Source organism: Oncorhynchus gorbuscha, linkage group LG09 (assembly GCF_021184085.1).
Source record: "Oncorhynchus gorbuscha isolate QuinsamMale2020 ecotype Even-year linkage group LG09, OgorEven_v1.0, whole genome shotgun sequence".
NCBI lineage: Eukaryota > Metazoa > Chordata > Actinopteri > Salmoniformes > Salmonidae > Oncorhynchus > Oncorhynchus gorbuscha.
The window spans coordinates 33,052,648-33,075,542 of NC_060181.1; the positions used below are offsets into that span (position 1 = coordinate 33,052,648).

Consider the following 22,895-nt stretch of genomic DNA (forward strand, 5'->3'; position numbering starts at 1 on the left):
AAATATATTACTAGCCACTTTAAACAATGCTACCTAATATAATGTTACATACCCTACATTATTCATCTCATATGCATACGTATATACTGTACTCTATATCATCTACTGCATCCTTATGTAATACATGTATCACTAGCCACTTTAACTATGCCACTTTGTTTACATACTCATCTCATATGTATATACTGTAGTCGATACCATCTACTGCATCTTGCCTATGCTGCTCTGTACCACCACTCATTCATATATCTTTATGTACATATTATTTATCCCCTTACACTGTGTATAAGACAGTCGTTTTGGAATTGTTAGTTAGATTACTTGTTGGTTATCACTGCATTGTCGGAACTAGAAGCACAAGCATTTCGCTACACTCGCATTAACATCTGCTAACCATGTGTATGTGACAAATAAAATTGGATTTGATTTGATTTGAATGTTAGAATTAAGTTTAGGCATTAACTCTGAAATTGTAAGGTTAGGCATGAACTTCAAATGGTTAAGGTATGAGTGAAGGTTTGGGATAGGCTTAAAACAAAAATCTAAAAAACAACTTTCAATTGCTGGATTCGAGCGTGCTACCTTTGGCACCTGAGGCAGATACCTATTCGCCATCCCCGTCCACAACGCCGATAAAAACTTAAACCTACTTGAAGGTAACAGCTTTCACTGTTGCCCCTGGTGGCATGGGATGGACAATACATGCATTTGAAGTAAATACATTTCTTGGCACCAGTATTTTGTTGTTTATTCTGATATAAATGCATTGGTCTTTAGTTTATTTTGTAACAAGATACATGACATGTCAATGTATCTTTGCTCATCTCTGCAGTCAGACAGGGTTTTATGGTCCTGTTGGCTTTCCTGTCTTTCTCTCTGGGCTCTCCTGTCTCTGATAAAGCCTGATGATCTTGGTGTCATGTAGTTTCTTCCAGGTCTTGATCTCTAGGTTGTAGTCGTGATTAGCGTAGAAGATGACTCTGGTTTTAGAGTGTCTCTCAGCATAGTAGTTAGGATATTTACTGTGGTCCTCAGTGATGAATCCATACGCATCCACCTGAGACAGGGCAGAAGGAGAGATAGATGATCTCAGATGCTACCATGTTCCTCTTACACTGTTGTGCAGTACTTTAAACTAGAGCCCCAATTTCAATAAAGAGCATTATAAGACCATCAAATAACTCAATGGTCTGTTTCAGCATAGTCATGGTGCCAAGTCAGCGATGTACAACAACGTTATTACATTCAGTAGATGTAGTGCAGTACAGCACTGTGTGTGTGTATGTGTGTATGTGTGTATGTGTGTGTGTGTGTGTGTGTGTGTGTGTGTGTGTGTGTGTGTGTGTGTGTGTGTGTGTGTGTGTGTGTGTGTGTGTGTGTGTGTGTGTGTGTGTGTGTGTGTGTGTGCGTGTATGTGTGTGTGTGTGTGTGTATGTGTGTGGTGCAGACTAACCACATCACAGGTGTGCAGGGCCAGGAAGAGTGTGAATGCTCCGTTAGTAGGTCTGCATATAGCCCAATAAGAACCCTTCAGCGCCTGGGACCACATGAACCTACGAATGAGGAGCACAGATACACACACAGTTTAATTTCAGAAGTACAGTTGAAGTAGGAAGTTTACATAACCTTAGGTTGGAGTCATTAAAACACATTTTTCAACCACTCCACAAAAACTATAGTTTTGGCAAGTCGGTAAGGACATCTACTTTGTGCATGTTTACAGACAGATTATTTCACGTATAATTCACTGTATCACAATTCCAGTGGGTCGGAAGTTTACATACACTAAGTTGACTGTGCCTTTAAACAGCTTGGACATTTCCAGAAAATGATGTCATGGCTTTAGAAGCTTCTGATAGGCTAACTGACATTTTTGAGTCAATTGGAGGTGTACCTGTGGATGCATTTTAAGGCCTACCTTCAAACTCGGTGCCTCTTTGCTTGACATCTTGGAAAAATCAAAAGAAATCAGCCAAGATTTCCACAAGTCTGAAGGTCAAACGCCTGAAGGTACAACGTTCATCTGTACAAACAATAGTACGCAAGTATAAACACCACGCAGCCGTCATACCGCTCAGGAAGGAGATGCGTTCTGTCTCCTAGAGATGAACATTCTTTGGCTCGAAATGTGCAAATCAATCCCAGAACAACAGCAAAGGACGTTGTGAAGATGCTGGAGGAAAGAGGTACAAAAGTATCTATATCCACAGTAAAACGAGCCCTATATCGACAGCAAGGAAGAAGCCACTGCTCCAAAACCGCCATATAATAGCCAGACTACGGTTTGCAACTGCACATGGGGGCAAAGATAGTACTTTTTGGAGAAATGTCTGCTGATCTGATGAAACAAAAATAGAACTGTTTGGCCATAATGACCATTGTTATGTTTGGAGGAAAAAGGGGAGGCTTGCAAGCCAAAGAACATCATCCCACCCGTAAAGCACGGGGGTAGCAGCATCATGTTGTGGGGGTGCTTTGCTGCAGGAGGGACTGGTGCACTTCACAAAATAGATGGCTACATGAGGATGGAAAATTATGTGGATATATTGAAGCAACATGTCAAGACATCAGTCAGGCATCAGTCAGCTGGAGTGGCCATCACAAAGCCCTGACCTCAATCCTATAGAGAATTTGAGGGCAGAAGCAAGGAGGCCTACAAACCTGACTCAGTTACACCTGCTCTGTCAGGAGGAATGGGTCAAAATTGACCCAACTTATTGTGGGAAGCTTGTGGAAGGCTACCTGAAACGTTTATCCCAAGTTAAACAATTGAAAGGCAATGCTACCAAATTCTAATTGAGTGTATGTAAACTTCTGACCCACTGGGAATGTGATGAAAGAAATAAAATCTGAAATAAATCATTCTCTTTACTATTATTTAGACATGTCACATTTTTTAAATAAAGTGATTGACCTAAGACAGGACATTTTGAAGAGGATTAAATGTCAGGAATTGTGAAAAACTGAGTTTAAATGTATTGGCTAAGGTGTATGTAAACATCCGACTTCAACTGAACATAGAAGCGAGTGCTGTACTGCACTGCATGCACTATGTGATCACGTGGTTCTACCTACACCGCCTTCAGAAAGTATTCACGCCCTTTGACTTATTCCACATTTTGTTGTGTTACAGCCTGAATTCAAAATGGATTAAAACAATTATTATCACCTATCTACACACAATAATAAGTGAAAACATGTTTTTAGAAATTTTAGCAAATGTATTGAAAATTAAATACAGAAATATCTAATTTGCATAAGTATTCACACCCCTGAGTCAGTACATGTTGGAATCACCTTTAGCAGTGGTTACAGCTGTGACTCTTTCTGGGTAAGTCTCTAAGAGCTTTGCACACCTGGATTGTACAATAATTTCCCATAACTATTTTCAAAAAAATGTCAAGCCCTGTCAAATTGGATGCTGATTATCGCTAGACAACCATTTTCAAGTCGCATTGTGAGGCATTGGAAATCCTCCCTGCTCTTTGTGATAGAATATGTGTTTGAAATTCACTGCTCAACTGAGGGATCTTACAGATAATTGTATGTGTGGAATATAGAAATGAGGTTGTCATTCAAAAATCATGCTAAGCACAATTAAGGCACACAGAGTCCATTATTATGTGACTTGTTGAGCAATTTTTTTTACTCATGAACTTATTTAGGCTTCACATAACAAAGGGGTTGAATACTCATTGACTCAAGACATTTCAGCTTTTCATTTTTAATTCGGAAAATGTTCAAAAAGCATAATTCCACTTTGACATTATGGGGTATTGTGTGTAGGCCAGTGACAAAACAAATCTAAATTGAATAAATGTTCAATTAAGGCTGTAACACAACAAAATGTGGAGAAAGTCAAGGGATGTGAATACTTTCTGAAGGCACTGTAGTTGACTTGGCGCCATTACTATACTAGTAATTTCTATGTTGTGTGTCTCCTTAAAAATAATTTAAGCCATTAAGCAGACACTTTTATCCATAGCAATTTAGAGTAATGCGTGCATACAGTTTCACATGTGTGGTCCCAGTGAGAATTGAACACACAATCATGGGATTGCTAGCACCGTGCCCTATCAACAGAGCCAGAATTGACCACATTGAATATGCCACAAAGTAGCTGGCAATTCCTTAACCGTATGTGTGTTGAAGGCCACTAGGACTAGTCTGGGTACTAGTCTGTTTGGCTACCATTTCACTCCTTATACACCGTGTCATTGCTAGAGAAGACAATTCCATATGGAGTTGGCAAGAGAGCTGAAACAGACTGGTACCTAGGCTACACTAGGACCTATTGCATCCTCCTCGAGCTGAGGGCTAGCCTTCTCTCCTTTCATACAACTGTTATTGGAGGCTGTTTGTTATACCTGTTACGGGCGTATCTGAGGAAGTCAGGGTGAAGAACATAGAAGCGGTTCTCATCAAACTCTCCTGAGTATTGCATCCACGGTCTGCAGATATGACAGCAAACACAACACTGAGCAGTGTGTTTGTGTGTGTGTGTGCGTGTGTGTGTGTGTGTGTTTGTGTGTGCGTGCGTGCATCAGAACTGGGTTCAAAAACTATTTTAAATCTAAAAATGACTTTAGCTGAGCTTGCCTGGCACAACGGACCAATAGATAGTCGTGAGAGCAAAGAGTGTCAGTGTGTGAGACCACGTCACAGGCTTACCGTCTGTTCCTGTAGGGTCCATCAGAGACAGTTGTCCTCCCCAATAGACCCTTTAGCCACTGGAAATCCCTCAGCCCCTCTGGAATCAGCACATACTTTATACCCTGCACAGAACAGGCACACTCAGCACTCAGCAGTATGTGTGTGTGCATGCTTACGCGTGGGTGCGTGAGTGTGTGTGAGTGTAATAGGAATTTCCACGTGGCCTAAAGAGCAGAGCAGTCGCAGATTAAATCACTAAAAAAATCAATCCGGTTTATTACAAGTTGCAACAGGGAGACACCTACACCAGAGAAGCAGAGAAAATGTCTAACTGGCCTTCTCTGAGAACACCCTTATATCCTAATCAGCAGACAACTGTTCTGTAAACACCAGCCCGACAGGCTTGTAAGGAAGTCGAAACAAAAGGCAGGGACTTTGTCATCTGCTACAGAACCACACTGTGTTCTTCCACAGAAGACAAACCAACAGTGAATAATCAGTATGTCCTTGGTCCTTGAACTTGGTCCTCCAGTCTGGCGTCAATCGCTATCAACAGATAAGAGAACAATCCATAACATTCAGCTTCAAGTCTAGTGACCATCAAGCTGCACCCAGTGTCACAAACAGAACACTGGAAATCACGTGTAAAACAGAACGGGGAAAACATAGAAATATGCTTAACATTGTGTTAAGCACTCTAAACTGAAAATATGAACTTTATTGATCTTAAATGTCCCCATTACAGTGAAAACTTAATGCCATCTCAGTCATGAACCTTTAAAAAGTCACTGTAGTCTCGTGTCAGTACAGCAGCAGCACTTCGGTTACCTACCTTGTCATGCGGTGCACTGTTGTAGCCGTATTTCTTGAATATGAGAAGAGACTGGGTGATGGAGTGGGCGGTGTGAACGTAGACCGAGGTTCTGTTGCCTACATCCTCCTCGTAACCATTGGTTACGGCACCATTCATCCTGACAGAGAGAGGAACAGGGACAGAGACAGGAAGAGAAAGGCAAGGTTTGTCATCACTCATCACGCAAATGTTGACCACCTCCATTACATTGACACGATCATGATAACTGGTAAGTATGTTGCACACATAACAGTTGTGTTGTCTATATTGTAACATGTCTAATCCTAATTGGCAATATCAGATTCTGACTGTGTCTGTATCATTCTAATGCGATTCAACCTACTAATCTATGTATGAGCTCATAGTCGTTCATTCAGCCCTATTTCCACAGGCTCCACTGTCCGAAATCCTTTAATAACCTTTACAAAGTCAGACCAGGTGAACCAGTGGAGCAGCCCTGCTAACATGGCGACCATTCTGCCCCTGAAAAGTTTACATCAGTCCTTTCATTCACCCGCAATGCTTCAGGCTAAGCAAGCAGACATTTCTAGGCAGTCAGTCCCCATCAGCATCCCAGCCAATCCCACAATGCACTTAAAAGGTGTGTGTCTCATATCCCTTCCCTCCCTGACACAAATGGACCTTGCCAGATAAAAGAAAATGGTGGCTCCAGGGCGGAGAGAGTGACAACGTCCAGATAGCAATATTGTAAACTAAACGCTTGAGATGTATGTGTGTTATTCTGTATGTCTATGTGTGTGTGTTGCTGAATAAATCCCATTCCAAACATACTGTAACCCTACCTTAATAAAACAAAGTACAACAAATATTTGATGTAGCGAACATACTGGAGAAAATAAAGTTATATGGACTATCCTGTTGGTGTTATAGTAATTCACCCTGCTGGGACGAAAGCCCTACTGTGATGAACACCTCCAGTGCTTGCCAGGAGTACGGCCAGCAGTTAAACTCACAACCCTTTTTATTCTCATGGGAGTCTATCTCCTGACTTCAAACACAAAGTCATGATCCAGAACCAAAAATAGGTTATATCTGAAACGTTAATATCAACATGTTTGTTTTAATTAGCTTAGCTTTTTATCCTTCCTGATTGGTGCATTTTGTTTCTACTGTACATTGCAATGTGCTGATGCACAGCAACACACACAGAGACACACACACCACACACACAGAGACACACACACCACACACACACAGACCACAATGGCCCCACTGACCGGAACACATAGTCATGAGCATCTATCTCCTTGCCCATCCTAGAGCCGTTGAGGATTCCTCCTGTTGCCACCACAGCACAGCGTATACACCCAGGGTTTCCCCGTGGCAAGAGCAGGGGCTCTCTGGGCTTGGGAATCAGATCCACCACCCCTTTATCTCTGTAAACACACAGATACAAAACCTATTTTTGGGGGATTCAATAAAGGGGCACTTTGGAAATACTTTGTAACCACTCCATTCACAATGTCTTAATAATAAAGGTCAAGAAGATCTACATACCAGTAGAAACAGTAAATAAACCATTGGCTCGTTGATGAAAATAAACTCTGACACTTTACGTTGCATAGGCTGCTGTAAAAATCAGGAAAAAGTTCAAGCCCGGTACAGATACAACAGCCGAGACAAGACGGTTTTATTCAGTTTTAGAATAAAGTTAACTTGATCAGCCGGTTATTGTCATGTGAAAGACTGTAAATGACCTTTAATTAACATAAACAGTTCAGCGTGGACAGGCCTCCATATATACTGTACAAGCAAGCAGCTGATGGCCAGAAAACAAAGCACCTTCTTCTGAAACTCATCAGTCTATTCTTGTTCAGAGAAATGAAGGCTATTCCATACGAGAAATTGCCAAGAAACTGAAGATCTCATACAACTCTGCCTAGAAGGCCAGCATCCCGGAGTCGCCTCTATACTGTTGATGTTCAGACTGGTGTAGGCTGTTTTCAACTGTGCTAACATAATTGCAAAATAGTTTTCTAATGATCAGTTAGCCTTTTAAAATGATCAACTTGGATTAGCTAACACAACGTACCATTGGAACACAGGATTGATGGTTGCTGATAATGGGCCTCTGTACACCTATGAGGATGTTCCATTTTAAAAAAGCAGCCGTTTCCAGCTACAATAGTCATTTACAATATTAACAATGTCTACACTGATCAAGTTGATGTTATTTTAATGGCCGAAAAATGTGCTATTCTTTCAAAAACATGGACATTTCTAAGTGACCGCAAACTTTTGTACGATAGTGTTAATGGGCTCATGATGTAACTTTAGGCTAATGAGCATTTGAGAATGTCGCAAAAAAAAGAGCTTTGTTCCTTGCCTCAGGGTGCACACACTGTTCTCTCATCAAGTGATCATATTTTTCCACCATCAGAATATTATCAATTTTATCTTGTCTTTACTAATATGTAAAATGAGTTTTTTATTTAGAATGTCCCATTATTAAATGGACAGGAACACTGGCAGGGGAAAAAATACATGCCATCCACATGCAAGGGTGCATCTTTGGTTTTAGATGTGGGAGGGATATAATATTTGTGTTTTTAGTTATTATAATATTTTTACCCAGTCGGATTAACACGCCAAGCAGCCAGCCCGTCTGCTCGGAGGCATCCACATGGTCCTGAAAACTGGGGGGGGACAAGAATGCAATTTCAGAACGCCCCCCCTGTCCCCAGTGAAAGTTGCACCCCTGTCCATATGCACTGGAATAGCAAATGGAGGCACTTATTCACAGGTTATCTTTTCACTAGTGCACAGCAGGCTACTCTGGTTATTTCACTCCACACATCAACAACTGTTTGAGGGGCAATGTTGCCTCTCCGTGCGTGAAAGGTGATATTCCGCCAAAACTCTGTATGCCATGGGCTTTCCAACCCTGTTCCTGCAGCTACCCAGATTTTAATTTGGGAACCAAGTGAAATCTGTTTGGGAACATCAATAGTAACATGTTTTCACAACAAAACATATTTCATTACACTGTTGACAGTCCCTGTCTTTGCGCACTCGAGAAAGGAATGAAGGAGAAGGGAGATGGAAATGCAAGGTGGTGAGATATTCTGTCACTAAAGATAATGGCCTAGTATTAGGCCATTCCAAATCAAATACAAATTCACTGTAATTGTAGGGTAACTCTATAAGTCGCCCATGCACAATCAATGAACGAACCAACCAACAACATCGCCTAGGCATATATGTTGTCTCCCAGACTCACGGATAGAATGTTTGAAGAGTAGCATTAAGCTAAACAGTACATCCAGTAATAATAATACTGACCATACTCAAAGGCAATTACAAGAGCTTGGGCCTACGCATATGCATAAGCTCTAATATGGGTATGGGTGTTTTGAATGAATAAATCCCCTTAGAAAGCTGTCCATTTCCTTCTGTTAGGCTTTAGCTGTTAGGCTTTGAAACAACATCCACAACTCCTATGTTTTCCACTCAGTTTCAATCTGAGGTTGAACTTCTTTCTTCAAATTGATCAATCACGGTGAGTTTGAAGTGTTTGCTGTGATTTTCCATTGTATTTGCAGTGATGTCAGAGTGGTTAGAGGGACCACAGAGCCCTGAATACCCAACCAAAAGTGACCCGATGATTGTTTAGCGAGTTGGGTACTACCAACAAATGGCCAGAGTGCATTAAAGAAGATTACCGTAACTCAGCGGTCACGTGTAATTTTACTACTGGGCGGTAATAAGCCCAATGCACTCCTTTAGCCAATGTAGACATGCCCTCTTAAACTCTGTATTATTTTGTGATCTAGCCAGGTATGATAAGTACCAAAGGATACAGTGCCTTCGGGAAGTATTCAGACCCCTTGACTTTTTCAACATTTTGTTAGGTTAAGGCCTTATTCTAAAGCCTTATTCTAAAATGTATTAAATCGTTTTCCCCCTCATAAATCTACACACAATACACCATAATGACAGAGCAACAACAGGTTTTTAGAAATGTTTGCTAATACATTTAAAAAAAATTCAAACAGAAATATCACACTTACATAAGTATTTAGACCCTTCACTTAGTACTTTGTTGAAACACCTTTGGCAGCGATTACAGCCTCGAGTCTTAGGTACGACGCTACAAGCTTGGCGCACCTGTATTTGGGGAGTTCCTCCCATTCTTCTCTGCAGATCCTCTCAAGCTCTGTCAGATTGGATGGGGAGTGTTGCTGTGCAGCTACTATCAGGACTCTCTAGAGATGTTTGTTTGGGTTCAAGTCCAGGCTCTAGCTGGGCCACTCAAGGACATTTAGACTTGTCCCAAAGCCACTCCTGCATTGCTTTGCTGTGTGCTTAGGGACGTTGTCCTGTTGAAAGGTGAATCTGTGCCCCAGTCTGAGGTCTTCAGCACCCTGGAGCAGGTTTTCCTTAGGGATCTCTCTGTACTTTGCTCCATTCATCTTTCCCTTGATCCTGAATATTCTCCCAGTCCCTGCCTCTGAAAAACCTCCTCACAGAATGATGCTGGAACCACCATGCTTCACCGTAGGGATAGTGCCAGGTTTCCTCCAGACACTTGGCATTCAGGCCAAAGAGTTCAATCTTGGTTTCATCAGACCAGAGAATCTTTAGGTGCCTTTTGGCTAACTCCAAGCAGGTTCCTTTCATTGAGGAGTGGCTTCCGTCTGGCCACTTTACCACAAAGGCCTGATTGGTGGAGTGCTGCAGAGATGGTTGTCCTTCTGGAAGGTTCTCACATCTCCACAGATAAACTCTAGAGCTATGTCATAGGGACCATCGAGTTCTTGGTCACCTCCCTGACCAAGGCCTTTCTCCCCCGATTGCTCAGTTTGGCCGGGCGGCCAGCTCTATGAAGAGTCTTGCTGGTTCCAAACTTCTTCCATTTAAGAATGATGGAGGCCACTGTGTTCTTGGGGACCTTCAATGCTATAGAAATGTTTTGGTACTCTTCCCCAGATCTGCGCCTCGACACAATCCTGTCTCAGACCTCCACGGAAAATTCCCTCGACCTCATGGCTTGGTTTTTGCTCTGACATGCACTGTCAATTTGGGGGCCTTATGTATAGTTGATGTTGGAAGTTTACATACACCTTAGCCAAATACATTTGGGGGTGTCCTCGGATGGGGCCACAGTGTCTCCTGACCCCTCCTGTCTCAGCCTCCAGTATTTATGCTGCAGTAGTTTATGTGTCGAGGGGCTAGATTCAGTTTGTTATATCTGGAGAACTTCTCCTGTCCTATTCGGTGTCCTGTGTGAATCTAAGTGTGCGTTCTCTAATTCTCTCCTTCTCTATTTCTCTCTCTCGGAGGACCTGAGCCCTAGTACCATGCCCCAGGACTACCTGACATGATGACTCCAACTGCTCCAACTACTTTCTTCTTTCTTCTGGAAAATGTGAAGTTCAAGATGGACAAAGGGGGTGCTGTTGGGGCTGTGTTTCTGGACCTAAGGAAGGCTTTTGATACTGTTAACCATGAGATTCTCATCACAAAATTGTCCAAGCTCAACTTTTCCCCTGATGCCTTGAGATGGATGAAATCATACCTTGAAGGCAGAACTCAGTGTGTCAGAGTGAGCAATGAGCTGTCACCCACTCGTAGCTATGATATGGGCGTGCCCCAAAGGTCAATACTGGGGCCCCTCCTGTTCTGCCTGTACATTAATGATCTGCCTTGGGTCTGAAGTTCAAATGTATGCAGATGATACAGTGATATATGTGCATGCAAAGAGCAAACAACAAGCTGCACAAGAACTCACTACTGTAATGGTCCAGGTTACAAAGTGGCTCAGTGACTCGTGTTTGCATCTCAATGTGAAAAAAACTGTTTGCATGTTCTTCACAAAGAGGGCAACAGATGCTACTGAGCCAGATGTCTATGTGTCAGGGGAGAAGCTCCAGGTGGTATCCAATTTTAAGTACCTTGGCATCATACTTGATTCCAACCTCTCTTTTAAAAAGCATGTGAAAAAGGTAATTCAAATAACTAAATTCAATCTAGCTAATTTCCGATTTATACGAAATTGTTTGACTACAGAGGTAGCAAAACTGTACTTCAAGAATATGATACTCCCCCACTTAACATACTGCTTGACTAGTTGGGCCCAAGCTTGCTGTACAACATTAAAACCTATTAAGTCTGTCTACAAACAGGCTCTCAAAGTGCTTGATAGGAAGCCCAATAGCCATCATCATTGTCACATCCTTAGAAAGCATGAGCTCTTGAGTTGGAAAAATCTTGTGCAATACACCGATGCATGTCTTATATTCAAGATCCTTAATGGCCTGGCTCCCCCTCCACTCAATATTTTTGTTAAACAGAAAACCCAGACATATGGCAGCAGATCCACAAGGTCTGCCATGAGAGGTGACTGTATAGTTCCCCTAAGGAAAAGCACATTTAGTAAATCTGCATTCTTTGTGAGAGCTTCCCATGTCTGGAATACACTGCCATCTGACACACATAACTGCACCACATATCACACTTTCACAAAATTCTTGAAGACATGGCTAAAGGTCAATCAGATTTGTGAACATGGTCCCTAGCTGTGTGTTGTCGCTTTTCATGTTGTCTGTTGTCTGTAGCTTGTGAGGTGTGGAAACACTTTGTTGCTTTTATGAATTTTGTCTTGCTGCTTTTTGTTCTATGTTGCTCTGTCTGTATGCTACGTCTTGCTTGTCCTATGTTGCTCTGTCTGTATGCTATGTCTTGCTTGTCCTATGTTGCTATGTCTTGCTTGTTCTATGGTGCTATTGTCTATATTGTAATTGTTTTTAATAACCTGCCCAGGGACTGCGGTTGAAAATTAGCCGGCTGGCTAAAACCGCCACTTTCACTGAAACGTTGATTAATGTGCACTGTCCCTGTAAAAATAAAATAAAATAAACTAAACTAAAAAAAACTCCTTGCTGTCCCCAGTCCACCTGGCCGTGCTGCTGTTTCAGTTTCAACTGACCTGAGCCCTAGGACCATGCCCCAGGACTACCTGACATGATGACTCCTTGCTGTCCCCAGTCCACCTGGCCGTGCAGCTGCTCCAGTTTCAACTGTTCTGCCTTATTATTTTTCGACCATGCTGGTCATTTATAAACATTTTAACATCTTGGCCATGTTCTGTTATAATCTCCACCCGGCACAGCCAGAAGAGGACTGGCCACCCCACATAGCCTGGTTCCTCTCTAGGTTTCTTCCTAGATTTTGGCCTTTCTAGGGAGTTTTTCCTAGCCACCGTGCTTCTACACCTGCATTGCTTGCTGCTTGGGGTTTTAGGCTGGGTTTCTGTACAGCACTTTGAGATATCAGCTGATGTACTAGGGCTATATGAATAAATTTGATTTGATTTGATTTAAACTCAGTTTTTCACAATTCCTGACATTTAATCCTAGTAACAATTCCCTGTCTTAGGTCAGTTAGGATCACCACTTTATTTTAAGAATGTGAAATGTCAGAATAATAGTAAAGAGGAATGATTTCTTTCATCTTTTTTTTCTTTCATCACATTCCAAGGGGGTCAGAAGTTTACATACACTCAATTAACTTCCTGGCTGATGTCTTGAGATGTTGCTTCAATATATCCACGTAATGGTCCTGCCTCATGATGCCATCTATTTCGTGAAGTGGACCAGTCCCTCCTGAAGCAAAGCACCCCAAAAACATGATGCTGCCACCCCCGTGCGTAATGGTTGGGATGTTGTTCTTCGGCTTGCAAGCCTCCCCCTTATTCCTCCAAACATAACAATGGTCATTTTGGCCAAACAGTTCTATTTTTGTTTCATCAGATCAGAGGACATTTCTCCAAAAAGTACGATCTTTGTACCCATGTGCAGTTGCAAACTGTAGTCTGGCTTTTTTTATGGCGGTTTTGGAGCAGTGGCGTCTTCCTTGCTGAGCGGCCTTTCAGGTTATGTTGATATAGGGCTCATTTGACTGTGGATATAGATACTTTTGTACCTGTTTTCTCCAGCATCTTCACAAGGTCCTTTGCTGTTGTTCTGTGATTGATTTGCACTTTTCGCACTAAAGTACGTTCCTCTCTAGGAGACAGAATGCGTCTCCTTCCTGAGCGGTATGACAGCTGCGTGGTCCCATGGTGTTTTTACGTACTATTGTTTGTACAGATGAATGTGGTACCTTCAGCCGTTTGGAAATTCTACCAATAATGAACAAGACTTGTGGAGGTCTGGAATTTTTTTCTGAAGTTTTGGCTGATTTCTTTTAATTTACCCTTGATGTCAAGCTGAGTTTGAAGGTAGGCCTTGAAATACATCCACAGCTACACCTCCAATTGACTCGCATTATGTCAATTAGCCTATCAGAAGCTTCTAAAGCCATGGCATAATCTTCTGGAATTTTCCAAGCTGTTTAAAGTCACAGTCAACTTTGTGTATGTGAACATCTGACCCACTGGAATTGTGATACAGTGAATTATAAGTGAAATAATCTGTCTGTAAACAGTTGTTGGAATAGTTACTTGTGTCATGCACAAAGTAGATGTCCTAACCGACTTGCCAAAACTATAGTTTGTTAACAAGAAATTTGTGGAGTGGTTGAAAAACAAGTTTTAATGACTCCAACCTAAGTGTATGTAAACTTCCAACTTCAACTGTAGACAGTTGTGTGCCTTTCCAAATCATGTCCAATCAATTGAATTGACCACAGGTGGACTCCAATGAAGTTGTGGAAACATCTCAAGGGTGATCAATGGAAAGAGGATGCACCCCTGAGCTCAATATCGAGTGTCATAGCAAAGGGTCTGAATACTAATGTAAATAAGGTATTTCAGTTTTTAAAACATTTTATTGAAATGTATTTATTTATTTAATCCATTTTAGATTAAAGCTGTAACGTAACAAAATGAGGAAAAAGTCAAGGGGTCTGAAACTAATAAAGTCAATAAAGTCAAAGGCACTGTAAATAATGAAAGTAGGTGTCATTATATATCGTATTCAAAAGTCTACACAGCTGGAGAGGGAGTTGGCTCTATGAGCTGAGCTGCCTGACAAATGATAGTTCTACTCCTGGACACACACACCTGTGTAGTTAGTGTAGTCCATAAAGCCAAAGGGGTTATTGAAGTAGGCTAGTCTGTTCCACTCTGACACGTTGAGTAGTTCTCCGTGGAGGTACATCTGGATGTCTGGTATAAAGGCCTGCTTGAAGCCTGTGTTCTGGGAGTTCCTCAGAGACTGGGGACAGGTCTGGCACGCACACACACACACACACACACACACACACACACACACACACACACACACACACACACACACACACACACACACACACACACACACACACACACACACACACACACACACACACACACACACACACACACACACACACACACACACACACACACACACACACACACACACACACACAGTTTATCTAGGATATTTGTGAATGATTTGCATATCCTTGACCAGTGACGGTCTACTCTAAAACACACAGGCTTACCATCTGCCTCTTTTGCTTGTCCCGGACATAAACATCCTCAGAAGCCCAGATGGGATATTGCTTGAAGTCCTTTTTTTGCAGCCGGAGCATGGGGGTCTCCTTGTGTGCAGACCCGGATCCAGCCGTAAAAACATCTCCTGTCGTATTTTTACAAGGACAATTCGTTTCGCAGAGACGCCCTCCCCGAGGAGCTAGTTGTAGTTTTTGAAAATAGCTAAACAATATAAAAGATGACATCATAGGGGGTTTTCTCATTATATTTTCTTATCTTTTTGAGTACAGAACATCTTTGTTTTTTCAGTTATACAATTTTAGATTCAGATTTATAGTTTACATTGAAACACTGTTATGGTGCGAAGAAACTATGAATATGATGTCAAAAAGTGGTAAAATGTCCCTTTAGCTGGCCAATTTTAACAGCCTTCAGAGGTAAATCCTAACTTCCACTGCGGTCGAATTTTCACTTAGACGTGCACTGATGTCATGTAATTCTAGGATTCTATCAACGGAACGATAGGATCCATACACACAATAATGACAATATTTTACTAGCACTTCAATGTTTAAAAAACATTTTTTTTTTCAGATAAAACCATAGAGAAAAATGTTGGGCTACAAATGTATTTTGAAAAACATCAGTTTCCCTTCATCATTTCACCTCTTTTTTTGGGACATTATGATCAAATCAAACAGTAATAATTATTATCCATTATTACATGTCATTATTAATATGTAAGTATTAATGCAAGTACAGTTTAACAAGTATTGTAATCAATAATTTTTACACTAAGTACATTGCAGGGTTATGGTTACTGCTGTACTGTGCAATTAGTGTAAGAATGAATATACTCAATTACACAGTAATATGTGCACTGTAATTAACTAATTTTCATTTATATTTATGTGGTCAAATGCCTCAAATAGGCATCAAATACAATTGGAACAAGAAAAAAATATGATTGAGTTTGAGTTTTACTTGTGAGTTTTTATCCTTGTTGTGAATATCCCCCACAATGTGTAATCTTAAAGGCTAAATACCGTCCGTTGACGAGTAAAACAAGTCAGATATATTGCTATTTGTTGGTGCAGAATACATACCTGATGCTATGATCAGAGATTTGTCCATACAGGAGCACATAGAGCAATGCGCACACAGCGACCATGAGCGCCAAGGTGAGAACTCCACGGAATTGGGCTCTCATGTTCAAGATAGAGATTGAGAGAGGATCTGCCTAAGTACAGTTGAGACAGAGACTATAATCATCTTCTTAAGAAGTGTATGGCCATGGTGGGATGCGCTGACTTGTTTTTTTTATACCTCACTCCTGCCCCTTTTGGGCACGTGCCTGGTTTCCCAGTTGTGCCAGCCAACAAAGACAGAAATAAAGGTTCTTAAATGGTTCTTCCTTAGTGCTTTAAGGTCCACGGAGAACTCTTGCCCAATAAAGAACCTTTGAATTAAAGGACAAGTTCCCCTTTTCAACATAATTCTATTTTGAAGGTAAATGCCATGTTACAGAAGTGTGCAGACACTTTTTTAACAATTTCACTTTGATTTGAGAAACTTATACACCAGCGATAAACTTTTTCACGCTCGTTCTACAGCTGCAGAGGCACAGATAAACATGAACAAAGGCTCCAAAAACACCCAAATACGTCATTATCAGTATAGCGATGAAGGTCTATAGGTCTATATAACCCCATTTTTCATTTACAGAAGAGCATTGTATTTCGTCTGTAAATTTCCTCAACCGTACAATTGTTTTTAAAGCGATGGTGATGCTCTTGAAATGACCATTGTTTTCTCGCAAACCGCTCAATAGGAACACCATCATCAGCTATGATATTAATCATCCTAAACTTCTAAAATGCAGTGCTCCCGAATAAGTGCTCCAGAATCCCGCACCTACACCTTCTGTACTTGACTGCACTTCCCTTCTCAACACACTAACACAATAAATGTAATTGTACATTTCAAAGGAGAAAAAAACCCATCCCAATCTGCGTGGCGCTCTATGCTATGAACTATTTGTCCAGTAAACATACCTCTTGTGATCTACGTAGTTTGATTATCAGAACGTGCTGGTGGACTTCTGGGCACTTTCGTGAAAAAGTGTTCAATCAAGTCCAACTACGCTGACGATTTTAATTGTCTGATACAGAATTCTGTTGCTGGATATAATTTTGTGCTCAGCTGGTCGTACTTAGCATAGTGGCTAATTGTGCCAGGTCTGCCGGGTCTAAGCAAAAGTATAGCCCCATGCTGTGTACATACAGTGGCAAGTAAAAGTATGTGAACCCTTTGGAAATACCCGGATTTCTACATAAATTGGTTATAAAATTTGATCTGATCTTCATCTAGCTCACAACAATAGATAAACATAGTCTGCTTAAACTAAGAACACACAAAAATGTTAATGTTCTCATGCCGTGGGGTGGCAGGTAGCCTAGCGGTTAGAGTGTTGCAAGATCGAATCCCTGAGCTGACAAGGTAAACATCTGTTATTCTACCCCTGAACAAAGCAGTTAACCCACTGTTCCTAGGCTGTCATGGAAAATAAGAATATGTTCTTAACTGACTTGCCTAGTTAAATAAAGGTTAAAAAAAGGCCTCCCGGGTGGCGCTGTACTGCAGCGCCAGCTGTGCCACCAGAGACTCTGGGTTCGCGCCCAGGCTCTGTCGTAACCGCACAATTGGCCTATCATCGTTCGGGTTAGGGAGGGTTTAGCCGGTAGGGAAATCCTTGTCTTCCGGCTTGGATGGCACTGTGTTAAGAAGCAGTGCGGCTTGGTTGGGTTGTGTATCGGAGGACACATGACTTTCACGTGACTCCCGTACGGGAGTTCTAGCGACGAGACAAGATATTAGCTACTAAAACAATTGGATACCACGAAATTGGGGGTAAAATATTAAAAAATATAAAAAATATAAAATAAATAGAGGTAAAAAAAACAAGTATTTATTGAACACAGTGTACATTCACAGTACAGAGGGGGAAAAGTATGTGAACTCTTGGATTGAATAACTGGCTTTGGCAGCAATAACCTCAACTAAACATTTTCTGTAGTTGCGGATCAGACCTGCACAACAGTCAGGAGAAATGTTGGACCATTCCTCTTGACAAAACTGTTTCATTTCAGCAATATTCTTGGGATGTCTGGTGTGTACTGCTCTCTTGAGGTCATGCCACAGCATCGCAATCAGGTTGAGGTCAGGACTGACTGGGCCACTCCAGAAGGCATATTTTCTTCTGTTGTTGATTGACTTCTATGTTTTGGGTCGTTGTCCTGTTGCATCACCTAACTTCTGTTGAACTTCAATTGGTGGACAGATAGCCTAACATTCTCCTGCAAAATGTCTTGATAAACTTGAGAATTCATTTTTCCATTAATGATAGTTGTCCAGGCCCTGAGCCAGCAAAGCAGCACCAAACTATGATGCTCCCTCCACCATACTTTACAGTTGGGAGGAGGTTTTGATGTTGGTGTGCTGTGTCTTTTTTCTTCACAGATAGTGTTGTGTGATCCTTCCAAACAACTCAACTGTAGTTTCATATGTCCACATAATATTTTGCCAGTAGCGGTGCGAAACATCCAGGAGCACTTTTGCAAACTTCAAATGTTTTTTTTTTTGGACAGCAGTGGCTTCTTCCGTGGTGTCCTCCCATGAACACCATTCTTGTTTAGTGTTTTACGTATTGAAGACTCGTCAACAGAGATGTTAGAGTGTTCCAGAGATTTATGCAAGTCTCCTTAACCTCATTAAGCATTCTGCACTGTGCTCTTGCAGTCATCTTTGCAGGACGGCCACTCCTAGCAACAGTGCTGAACTTTCTCCATTTATAGACAATTGGTCTTACCATGGACTGATGAACATAAAGGCTTAAAGTGATACTTTTGCAACCCTTTCCAGCTTTATGCAAGTCAACAATTCTTAATCTTAGGTCTTCTGAGATCTCTTTTGTTCGAGGCATGATTCACATCAGGCAATGATTCTTGTGAATCGCAAACACAAATTGTGTGAGTGTTTTTTTATAGGGCAAGGCAGCTCTAACCAACATCTCCAATCTCGTTTTATTGACTAGCTGACTCCTGACTCCAATTAGCTTTTGGAGAAGTAATTCGCCTAGGGGTTCACATACTTATTACAACCTACACTGTGAATATTTAAATGATGCATTCAATATATGTTTGTCAATTGTTGTGACTTACAGTAGACAAAGATCAGATGTGATGACCAATTTATGCAGAAATCCAGGTAATTCCAATGGGTTCACATACTTTTTCTTGCCACTATAGTCTACATTGGATAGACATAATGTGTGCTCAAATTAAGAATAGCTGAAAACAAAACAGATAAAGGATTTCAGGATGGATGGCTTTGATGCAGTCGAGCCAAAAGGTTAGAATGAACAGCTCTCTTTCTCTTCTTTTTTGTAAATAAGTTTTTCTTTAAGTTTTCTTTATCTTTCTTCTGTTATTATTGATGTGGAATGTGTGTAGGAATGTGTGTAGGAATCTATAATACTTTTCATACACTTGTTTGAAAAGCCAACACAATCTCACCATCAATTCGTGAAAATCTGTACAAAAAGTATTTCTGCAGATTTAGTGATTTTTGCATATTTGTGTGGCTTAATTAGTGTGAAAAGACACACATTTTTGTGCTACTTAATTTGTAGGAAAAAACACACATTTGTGTGCGACTTCATTCACAGGAAAATACATTTTCTTGGGGGAGGGGGGGGGGGGCAAACTTCAGAACAATGTTTTGAAAGTTATTGGACCAATGCTTTTTCGGCAACCTCCTCTTTTTTGTGTCCCACATCCATACATACATATTAAAACACTTGTTAACAACCCTTGTTAACAACCCAATATTGTTAATCAACCAGGTTGTCACTGAAATACTTATAATAGTAGCCTTACATTTTAATATATTTTTTAAATGAATTCCAATGCTGTTTTCTATGCTTGTTTTTACTTAATACTTTGGGATAGTGGTGCTATGTCAGACTTTATGAGGGTTGCCAGACTGGAGTACAAAGCTGTTTTTGTCCGTTTTTTTCTGGCATCGATGAAGGTGTTTGATTGAAGAATGTTGATACATTTTCATGATGGGAAATTCGTTCAGCAATAAATGTGGGAAAACAGATGACATGCAAAACAAATCAGTTTGGTTTAAATTGCCCTAGTGCAACTACCTGGTATTTGCAACTATAATGAGTCTACACTACAATCAAGTAAGCGACAGTTGAAGTCGGAAGTTTACATACACTTAGGTTGGAGTCATTAAAAATTGTTTTTCAACCACTCCACAAATTTCTTGTAAACAAAGTATAGTTTTGGCAAGTCAGTTAGGACATCTACTGTGTGCATGACACAAGTCTTTTTTCCAACAATTGTTTACAGACAGATCATTTCACTGTATCACAATTCCAGTGGGTCAGAAGTGTACATACACGAAGTTGACTGTGCCTTTAAACTGCTTGGAAAATTACAGAAAAATATGCCATGGCTTGTCACAGTGCTGACTTTTCCCGTCGCCTGCAGCAAAAGCCTCTATCCCGTCTCCTGGCTAGGCAGAGTACTTTAGGATTTTAGCCACTTTGGTGTAACAAGGGCCTAGCCGTGCGGCCCTACCAACCCTTCTATTCATTCGTAATGGCCCTTCGCGTGAGTTGGGTTTGTTCCTTCGTTCACATTGTCACTCCACTCTTATTTCCTGGTCTAGTATGGGGCCTTGGATAGATTAGTACTTTATTACTTTATGTTTATAGATTCTTCCCATACTTCCTTACCTTGTGTCTTCTTCCTTTATATATCAATACCTAATAACTTATCTTCTGTTAGTTATTAGGCTCGTCAGCTATAGTAGTCACTTGGAAACTAGTATTGTTATATGTATTGACTTTTCCAAAGATATATTATTGTCCACACAATGAAATATTCTTTAGTGCAATCACTTTAACCTATAACCAGGGTCACTTTCTGTTCAGTGAGAGTGTCAAAGGCGTTTGCTCTCCAGATCGTTAATCTGGCCTAGTTGTCAAAGTTTCAAGCTTTTATTAAATCACTGTTTTTTTGTCTTATACACGCTATTACAATTCAATGGTGATACAGTCCTAATACATCAATAATGCTCAATCAATCCTTGATGCGCTATGCCAGATAATATTGCAAATATAATTCGCTCAAAACACTTCTTATAACTCTTAAACAAAGCAAATAGCCATATATTAACCTTAAAGCTCTATTCCCTTGGTCCTTCCCGAAACTGGTCTTTATAAGAGTACTAATATTTTGGCAGCCTCCGCTGTTTATAATAAAATAATATCATTTTTTATTTAGTCCGAATTTCCTATGGTTACACTTTTTACTGCCTACTGTTTAGATATTGATTTCCTTTTGTCGACCCTTGGCTACTACGAGGCTTACTTATTTCTGGGCTTTTTCAATCTCGCCAAACTGTAATCGTCTCTGGCACCCAAAAGATGGAACTTGTTGACCTCAAGAGTTCTACACGCCTCGCTCTGTTGAGGTGTAAAGTTCTCTCCTACTCAACGTCGTTCGCTTCTTGAGTGAGCTTCCAGAGTACAATACAATTATTAAGATATTCCAGTCAATAGTTTGCTCATGCCTTAATGTCGAGGTAGTCAATACAAACAGAGTATAGTATAAAGTAATTTACCTTGTCTGATGATTCTCTATGATATCCAAATCATATATGTTGAGGATCATGGCTAGGCACTGATCTCTCCTCCTTTAATATCTCTTTTAGACACTCAGTTTGGGGGAGGATGTTCGGGAGTGCAACTCACTTTGCCTGTGAGTGCAACCGACTTTGCCTGTAAGTGCAAAAGTCATTATTACTCAATCCAGTTTTAGGTCTTGCAGCACAGATGCCCATACATCTTCTTCCGTTTGGGCGTGGGTTTGGTAAGGCTGCTCATACCACTCCCTCTTAATTTCCACGCAGGTTGGTTCTTGCTTTATTTCCAGTTCTTTCCACTGCTGTTCCACCAATCAGGCCTTTATGGCAGAGTGGCCAGACAGAAGCCATTCCTCAGTAAAAGGCACATGACAGCCCACTTGGAGTTTGCCAAAAGGCACCTAAAGGACTCAGACCATGAGAAACAAGATTCTCTGGTCTGATGAAACCAAGATTGAACTTTTTGGCGTGAATGCCAAACATCACATCTGGAGGATACATCACAACATCCCTATGGTGAAGAATGGTGGTGGCAGCATCATGCTGTGGGGATGTTTTTCAGCGGCAGGGACTGAAAGATCGAGGGAAAGATGAATGCCTCAAAGTAGAGATCCTTGGTGAAATCCTGCTCCAGAGCGCTCAGGACCTCAGACTGGGGTGAAGTTTCAACTTCACAATGACCCTAAGCACACAGCCAAGAGCCCGGAATTGAAGCCGATCTAACATCTCTGGAGAGAACTGAAAATAGCTGTGCAGCAATGTTCCCATCCAACGTGACAGAGCTTGAGAGGATCTGCAGAGGAGAATGTGAGAAACTCCTCAATACAGGTGTGCCAAGCTTGTAGCGTCATATCCAAGAAGACTCGAGGCTGTAATCGCTGCCAAGGTGCTTCAATCCTCTCCCTGGACCTCTATACCAGGCGGTGTCAGAGGAAGACCCTAAAAATGGTCAAAGACTCCAGCCACCCGAGTCATACACTGTTCCCTCTGCTACCGCACGACAAGCATTACCGGAGCACCAAGTCTCGGTCCAAGAGGCTTCGAAACAGCTTCTACCCCCAAGCCATAAGGCTCATGAACATCTAATCAAATGGCTCTACAGCTTATTTATTTTGTCCCCCCCCCCCTCTTTTACACTGTTGCTACTCTCTGTTATTATCTATCAATAGTCACTTTAAAAACCGGTACCCCCTGTATATTGCTTCGCTATTGTTATTCTACTGCTGC

General features: G+C 41.2%; 1 protein-coding gene across 2 annotated transcripts; it reads right to left on the reverse strand.

Moving 5' to 3' along the window:
* Positions 1-346: 346 nt before the first annotated feature.
* LOC124043415 (alpha-N-acetylgalactosaminide alpha-2,6-sialyltransferase 1-like) lies at positions 347-21,850 on the reverse strand. Of its 2 annotated transcripts, XM_046362006.1 has the most exons (9): positions 16,055-16,291; positions 14,957-15,170; positions 14,532-14,697; positions 6,745-6,901; positions 5,486-5,624; positions 4,672-4,775; positions 4,368-4,451; positions 1,454-1,553; positions 347-1,057 (listed from the first exon to the last, which is right to left on the reverse strand). In XM_046362006.1, the coding sequence occupies exons 1-9, from the start codon at positions 16,156-16,158 to the stop codon at positions 845-847; spliced, it is 1,281 nt and encodes a 426-aa protein (XP_046217962.1). In that variant the 5' UTR covers positions 16,159-16,291; the 3' UTR covers positions 347-844. The 2 variants fall into 2 exon arrangements, with proteins under 2 accessions (XP_046217962.1, XP_046217961.1); XM_046362005.1 differs by lacking the exons at positions 14,532-14,697; positions 14,957-15,170; positions 16,055-16,291 and adding an exon at positions 21,648-21,850 and having other exon boundaries at positions 6,745-6,903.
* Positions 21,851-22,895: the final 1,045 nt, after the last annotated feature.

Coding starts and splice junctions, on each gene's coding strand:
- LOC124043415 (XM_046362006.1), bottom strand. CDS start 16,158: ATGAGAGCCCAATTCCGTGGAGTTCTCACCTTGGCGCTCATGGTCGCT. Junction 5,625..6,744: donor GCTCATGACTATGTGTTCCG/GTCAGTGGGGCC, acceptor TCTCTCTGTCAG/GATGAATGGTGCCGTAACCA. Junction 1,554..4,367: donor CTCAGATACGCCCGTAACAG/GTATAACAAACA, acceptor CCTCATTCGTAG/GTTCATGTGGTCCCAGGCGC.